The sequence below is a fragment of the Labrus mixtus genome, chromosome 14 (genome assembly GCF_963584025.1).
Source record: "Labrus mixtus chromosome 14, fLabMix1.1, whole genome shotgun sequence".
Taxonomy (NCBI): Eukaryota; Metazoa; Chordata; class Actinopteri; order Labriformes; family Labridae; genus Labrus; species Labrus mixtus.
In genome coordinates, this window is record NC_083625.1 from 22,530,813 (window position 1) to 22,538,794 (window position 7,982).

The 7,982-nt window shown below is 43.2% G+C and overlaps 2 protein-coding genes across 4 annotated transcripts in view; both read left to right on the forward strand.

Moving 5' to 3' along the window:
• trpv1 (transient receptor potential cation channel, subfamily V, member 1) overlaps positions 1-7,982 on the forward strand; it is a 127,076-nt gene that overhangs the window by 70,989 nt on the left and 48,105 nt on the right. The gene's annotated exons all lie outside the window — the stretch shown is intronic.
• Positions 138-6,608, forward strand: ubb (ubiquitin B). 3 transcript variants are annotated; one of them, XM_061056246.1, is made up of 3 exons: positions 139-267; positions 909-2,744; positions 5,853-6,608. In XM_061056246.1, exons 2-3 carry the CDS (start codon positions 922-924, stop codon positions 6,541-6,543), a joined length of 2,514 nt encoding a protein of 837 aa, XP_060912229.1. In that variant the 5' UTR covers positions 139-267; positions 909-921; the 3' UTR covers positions 6,544-6,608. The 3 variants fall into 3 exon arrangements, with proteins under 3 accessions (XP_060912227.1, XP_060912229.1, XP_060912228.1); XM_061056244.1 differs by lacking the exon at positions 909-2,744 and having other exon boundaries at positions 138-271; positions 5,846-6,608; XM_061056245.1 differs by lacking the exons at positions 139-267; positions 909-2,744 and adding an exon at positions 5,099-5,238 and having other exon boundaries at positions 5,846-6,608.

Below are 7,982 nucleotides of genomic sequence, written 5' to 3' on the forward strand. Positions count from 1 at the left end.
TATTTTATGTGATAAAAAATAACGTGACGGGTTTATATATATGCCCTAATAGTTAATAGATTGTGAATATAAACTTTATATGGGAGAAGTACGCTTCGGATCTGTAGGAACTACTTTCAAATGCGGACGGATATTGAGGGATGACGTGTGCAGACGCCGATGTATATATAGAGTGTTTTGTCTGTGGTGCAGTAGACATCTTCCTCGAAGGAGACGGAAGCACAACTACGCAATCAAGAAACTCGATATTTACTGCGTCTAACGACAGTAAGTACTGTTATTCTTTTTATGTTAATGAAATAGCTGTTCTTATCGACAATGGGTTTAAATTTTAAGTTTTATAACTTGGTCGATGCCCAGAAGCTTCATAGTTAGCTTCAGACGATTGGGAAAAACCATTAACTCGGAAATTATTCTCAAATTGTCATTTAAATTTGGTGAAAACATTATCCCTGTAGATTTCGAGCGTTTTACACGGTGATTTCGATGGTTAACGTCGAGCTATTTGTTACCGTGTTCGACGTCAGCTGTAGTGTTAAGCTAATGTTAGCGATAGCAATGACTCGACATTTCGAGTGCCGTCCATTATCTGATGACGTCAGCTGAACAAAAGGAAGGTCAATATGATCTCAAAATGGCGCTCGCTCCATATTTTCTACCAAGCTATCTGTTATGTTGATTTGACCCTTAATTTAATGTTTAATGGAAATGTGATTATCTAGTTCTATTTAATGTTAAGCAACAAGTCATACAAATATATATATCCAGTGAATTGACTTTGTTTAGCTGAAGCAATCTTGATACAATTTTATTGACTATTAATTATTCTCGCTCTAACGATATGTAAATGCATTACTTAAATCAGATGTAAGTAATTTATATTTTGATGTACTTTTTTATCTACATAGGTGAAGAAAAAAAATGCAGATCTTTGTGAAAACTCTCACTGGCAAGACCATCACCCTTGAGGTGGAGCCAAGTGACACCATTGAGAATGTCAAGGCAAAAATCCAGGACAAGGAAGGCATTCCCCCAGATCAGCAGAGGCTGATCTTTGCTGGTAAGCAGCTGGAAGATGGCCGCACCCTCTCCGACTACAACATCCAGAAGGAGTCCACCCTCCACCTTGTCCTGCGTCTGAGGGGAGGCATGCAGATCTTTGTGAAGACCCTCACTGGAAAGACCATCACCCTGGAGGTGGAGCCAAGTGACACCATTGAGAATGTCAAGGCCAAGATCCAGGACAAGGAGGGCATCCCCCCAGACCAACAGAGGCTGATCTTTGCCGGCAAACAGCTGGAAGATGGCCGCACCCTCTCCGACTACAACATCCAGAAGGAGTCCACCCTCCATCTTGTCCTGCGTCTGAGGGGAGGCATGCAGATCTTCGTCAAGACCCTCACTGGTAAGACCATCACCCTGGAGGTGGAGCCAAGCGACACCATTGAGAATGTCAAGGCCAAGATCCAGGACAAGGAAGGCATTCCCCCAGATCAGCAGAGGCTGATCTTTGCTGGTAAGCAGCTGGAAGATGGCCGCACCCTCTCCGACTACAACATCCAGAAAGAATCCACCCTCCATCTTGTCCTGCGTCTGAGGGGAGGCATGCAGATCTTCGTCAAGACCCTCACTGGGAAAACCATCACCCTGGAGGTGGAGCCAAGTGACACCATTGAGAACGTCAAGGCCAAGATCCAGGACAAGGAAGGCATTCCCCCAGATCAGCAGAGGCTGATCTTTGCCGGCAAACAGCTGGAAGACGGCCGCACCCTCTCCGACTACAACATCCAGAAGGAGTCCACCCTCCATCTTGTCCTGCGTCTGAGGGGAGGCATGCAGATCTTTGTGAAGACCCTCACTGGGAAAACCATCACCCTGGAGGTGGAGCCCAGTGACACCATTGAGAACGTCAAGGCCAAGATCCAGGACAAGGAAGGCATTCCCCCAGATCAGCAGAGGCTGATCTTTGCTGGTAAGCAGCTGGAAGATGGCCGCACCCTCTCCGACTACAACATCCAGAAGGAGTCCACCCTCCATCTTGTCCTGCGTCTGAGGGGAGGCATGCAAATCTTTGTTAAAACCCTCACTGGTAAGACCATCACCCTGGAGGTGGAGCCCAGTGACACCATTGAGAACGTCAAGGCCAAGATCCAGGACAAGGAAGGCATTCCCCCAGATCAGCAGAGGCTGATCTTTGCTGGTAAGCAGCTGGAAGATGGCCGCACCCTCTCCGACTACAACATCCAGAAGGAGTCCACCCTCCATCTTGTCCTGCGTCTGAGGGGAGGCATGCAAATCTTTGTTAAAACCCTCACTGGTAAGACCATCACCCTGGAGGTGGAGCCCAGTGACACCATTGAGAACGTCAAGGCCAAGATCCAGGACAAGGAAGGCATTCCCCCAGATCAGCAGAGGCTGATCTTTGCCGGCAAACAGCTGGAAGATGGCCGCACCCTCTCCGACTACAACATCCAGAAAGAATCTACCCTCCATCTTGTCCTGCGTCTGAGGGGAGGCATGCAGATCTTTGTGAAGACCCTCACTGGGAAAACCATCACCCTGGAGGTGGAGCCAAGTGACACCATTGAGAACGTCAAGGCCAAGATCCAGGACAAGGAGGGCATCCCTCCAGATCAGCAGAGGCTGATCTTTGCCGGCAAGCAGCTGGAAGATGGCCGCACCCTCTCCGACTACAACATCCAGAAGGAGTCCACCCTCCATCTTGTCCTGCGTCTGAGGGGAGGGCAGTAAAGCCATTCAAATGATTCCATGTTCTTAACCTTATTTCCTCAAAGTTTACGTGCTATGTATGACATGTTCTACCTGCCCTGTTATGAAAATGTTACAAGTGAAAAACGACATGACCAAACGTTTAATGCACATCACTTAATAAAACTTTAAACTGAACTTCCTGGTATTGTTCCTTCATTGTTTGGTACTATTAATCAGCAGAGAATACTGATTGGTTTAATATCATTGTCAGTAAAGTAATCAGTTGCTAACTTTAGAGGGATGAATGTGGTTTATTATAGTTGGGGGGGCAGGTAACTATTCAGTAGTTTTTATTCTCTTCTCATAGGTTACAGGTTTATCAGAGGGTCAGATTAAGAATATGAAAGTACTGAAACATTTTCATGAATTTGGCTAGCTAGATAAAGCTGTACCAAGTTTATGATTTCAACTATATAAAAACCAGAACATGTCCCTTGTTTTAAAGTGAGAAGTTTATAAACAGTAGAAAAAGAAGCATACCCAAACAATAGAAACTCAAGTGCATGACCACAATAAATAACAAAATGCACGCTCAATGTCTTGAAACATTGTAGAGCAACAGCAGCTGTTTCACCAGCAGTGGTGACAAATTTAAAATACTAATTCTGATAATAAACATCCATATTGCTTTTGTAGTTTTTATATCTAATACTACTGCCACGTGTATAAAAGCCAACAATACAGTAAATAAGATACCGTTACATCAATTTGTACTCTTCGAATGTATATGGGAATAATTAAAACTCTAATCAGGGTATTAAAGGGGACTAAAACTCCTGAGCAGCCAGAAGCAAAGTCTGCAGAACACTGGAGAGGTGTAGAGTTTATATGAAAGGGTATGTGGCGCCATCTACTGTCAACCAGCCAGACAACATGTTACCAAGGAGACAAGGCTGGGCTGATGTTCACTAATCTTCAAAGATGGGATACAGGAAGTGTAAATTGATGACCTCTGATTCGAGGAAATCATCCCTTTGTTCTTTTGAATCCCAAAGGTTCAGTTTGAGGTGTTTTGGTTACATGCATCCTCCCTAATAAGGAAAGAACATCTCTCTATGGGATGAAACGAAGGCTTCAAGGACCACAGGTCGGTGACGAGCTGGATGATATAATAAAAATGTCACATTATTTTCTGAAATCTCAAGAAGAACTTAAAGAAGCAGCTGTTACCAACACATGATTCACTGATGTTATGTTCAGTGGCGATCACAGAGTCTTTTGGGGCCCCTATAGGCATAGAAATTCAACGGGGGCCCCTCCAACCAGCGTTCCTCGCCATTATGTTATAAGTATTATTTTGTGTTAAAGATTTATCCTTGGGCCTTCTGTTCCTTCACTGGAGAGAGAGGACAGTGGATACAGTCAGAAATCAGAGAGCGGGGGAAGGGGCGGGGTGCGGGACAGGATCCACAGGTCTGACCCGAACCCGGCCACCTGCCTGAAGGACCCCAGCCTCTGTAAATGGGGCGTGAGTACTAACCACTGCACCACCAGCACCCCATGTTGTAAGTACTCTGACACAGGAAACGATACTGTACAAATGGTGTGGGCAGAGTCTGTGTTTATTTCAGTTACTCCCAGACAGATTACTCCCCTTGGTTTTCCTTTGGTGACTTTCAAACTAAGGGGGCCCCATTAGGGAGGTTTCTTACTGTCATTACAAACTTTGCACATTTTGAGCCTCTGCAGATTTAAAATAAGGGTTTTACAGTCCTTAGGAGCCCCCTTCTGGCCCAGGGCTCAAGATAATTATAATGTGTGATATTATATTGGACGCACACGTTATCAGCTAAGATATTTTAGTTTAGTTTTTGGGACTTCAGGGGCTCTGGGGTATTGTGTATTTACAAAATTAACTACAATTAAATTAAAGACAACATTTTCTATAAGAAATAAGATCTTTTTTCTCCCTCTTGTTTTTGTCTTTTTCTGGTTAAACTTTATTGAAATATGAAAATGTACAAAGAGTCAGACAAGGCAGTTTACAAAAGGACATTAAGTACAAGGAAACTCCTAAACCTTAATAATCCCCAATTAAATAATTTAACTGATGGACTCATTTAGAAAAAAGGTTCTGAATAAATTGAAATCATTGACATTGATTTTGCTGTTTGTAACTAATACAATAGACTCAAAAAAGCATGTTAAATCAGTCAGAAAAAGCTTAAAAGGAGGGAGTAAAACTTCAGAACTTCAGAACAATACACAGGTACATACGATAATAAAATAAATAAGTTGACAATGGCAGACAGTTTTTTTTATTTTACATGTGAAATAAGTGAAAAAATATTTTATCTCCGATGTTTATCGCTTCTTTAATAGGAACTATTTTCAATTGCGGATGAACACCCTTCGATGACGTGTGTCCGGTATAAAATCATCCCGTCGCCCTGGCAACCCTACCGTACAGTCAGAGAGAGACACATCGCAGGGGTAAAGTAGGTCAAGAAGATACTGAGTCAAACTGTAAGTACATTCTGCGTTAAAACTCAAAACAATGACGAAAATGTCGATGTTATTAACGATACTGTTGTCTGCTTAAGTTGTTTAACCGATTTACGGCTTTCTTCCCGGTTTTCGGGGGCCGGTTTGCCGCTCGTAAACAACGACAACGAAGGCCAAAAAAACAATAGCATATTTTTAAAATGGCGGCGGTGCTCGAATCACCGGCCCCCTACCAGTTTGTTCAAGACTACAAGTCAGTATTTTCGCGTTTTGTCAGAAGAAATAACTATTACACACATCATATGAACGTAATTTCAACAACTAGCCGACGTACTAAACGAGCTAACCGTAAAAGATAGACCTGGCAAGAAGAAGTAATTTATTTTGTATTCATGGGGTGTTGTCAATGTTTATAGCCCTTTGAATTAAATTAGTTTGATATTTGTCAATCCCTCCCGAGGGCCTGGACCTGGTAATTTACCTGATGATCATTTATACCAATATACAATGACTTCCCCTTCATGAGCAATGGTGGTTTGAGAGATAACAGAAGTGCTTCTGTTGTCTTTTTCACCCTATATCATTAAAGGGTATTTGTAACACGATAATAATATGATAATTCTCACAGGTCCAAACATGCAGATCTTTGTGAAGACCCTCACTGGCAAGACCATCACCCTAGAGGTGGAGCCAAGTGACACCATTGAAAATGTCAAGGCCAAGATCCAGGACAAGGAAGGCATCCCCCCAGATCAGCAGAGGCTGATCTTTGCCGGCAAGCAGCTGGAAGATGGCCGCACCCTCTCCGACTACAACATCCAGAAAGAATCCACCCTCCATCTTGTCCTGCGTCTGAGGGGAGGCATGCAGATCTTTGTGAAGACCCTCACTGGTAAGACCATCACCCTGGAGGTGGAGCCCAGTGACACCATTGAGAACGTCAAGGCCAAGATCCAGGACAAGGAAGGCATTCCCCCAGACCAGCAGAGGCTGATCTTTGCTGGTAAGCAGCTGGAAGATGGCCGCACCCTCTCCGACTACAACATCCAGAAAGAATCCACCCTCCACCTTGTCCTGCGTCTGAGGGGAGGCATGCAGATCTTTGTGAAGACCCTCACAGGCAAAACCATCACCCTGGAGGTGGAGCCAAGTGACACCATTGAGAATGTCAAGGCCAAGATCCAGGACAAGGAAGGCATTCCCCCAGATCAGCAGAGGCTGATCTTTGCTGGTAAGCAGCTGGAAGACGGCCGCACCCTCTCCGACTACAACATCCAGAAGGAGTCCACCCTCCATCTTGTACTGCGTCTGAGGGGAGGTCAATAGTTGGTACCATCGTTTTCAACTGAATTACATGACAACCTAAAGAAATAAAAGTGGACCGACTAAGTGATACTGTGTGTTACCTGTTTTTGTTACATTCACCTTAAGAACATGAACACATTGTTGAAATATCTTTAATTTAACACATTTGACTAAAATCTTCATCCTGTCTGCTCAGTGTAAACGGCTTGTCGTGACCACAAATAGGAGTAAATTGAGACGATGCAGACGTATCGCCTACATGTCTGTGTCCAACATCCCAAACTGTAACTGTATGTTTTAGAAAAGGTATATTTTACATTTATTTCAATGTTTTATATCTGAAGAGAACAGATGTTCTTTTAAAGGTAACTCTAAAATGGACTTCAGCTCCATGTAGAGAGGAGTGTTGAACAAAAATAATGTGACACTGAAGTTAGCTGGGTGGCCATTTTTGTAGTACTAATCTAAAATTTGAAGACTTGCAGCCCCCTCACTCCGAAGGCAGATATTATGGCATAATGTGGAGTATAGCTTTCCTGTCGACAACGATATCAAGCCTGTCTGAGAGGGTACGTGAAGGCCACAGAGTCCTCATAGTCACAGATATTACAACATAATTCATGGTTGCTTAATTTCTCTGAAGAGACTAGGCTGGCTTACCTTTGAGTTCTTTCTAAATTGTTCCTGGAGGTCGGTTTGTGAAGTTACTGACCCTCTGTTAAACCAGGAGCATTTATAGATCTACAAATTAACAGATCTAATATTAAGAGTCTTAGCATCAACTCTTTATAATGACATCCTGTCAACAGAGAAACCTCGTGACTTCAAAGTCTGTGAACGATTGTCCAAAACCCTGTGAGCTCTGGACTCTGAATCCTGGATGATGTTAAATCAGTTACTCATGTAGCTGTATATAAGGGATGTAATGTTCCTTTTATCCACAAGAGGGCGCTATCTCTCCATCGTAAGGCTCGTAAAAGCCTTTACTTCCGTGTGTACTCTGTGGAGAGTGCAGGTCCAGCTCGATTTGTTTTGTTCCTTAGTTCATACACTTGTTAATCTGACAGAGGTTATATAAATCTCATAAAGCAGCTGCTGTGCACAGCTGGGCTGGTGATCGCAATTTATCTCTAAATTTCAATATTTAATCGCATGTTGGAAATTCAATTATTCACATTTAAAAATAGAAATTGTTTGGCTTTTATTTAGAATTTTTGTACTGTCTTTAGCTGAGAGTACTTTACTTGCTGTGTGCTTTAATTTTGAAATAAGTAAGGACATTCTGGTAGACGGAAGGTTAAGACATTAATTTGAGCACAGAAAAAGGAAGTGGTTATAGTCCTCCAGGCGGGCAGCCCAGGTTCAAGTCTGATCTGCGGCTCCTTTCCCCACTCTCTCTCTCTCCCCAGATTTCTTACTCTATCCGCTCTCCCATCTAAATAAAGGCGAAAAGCCCCCAA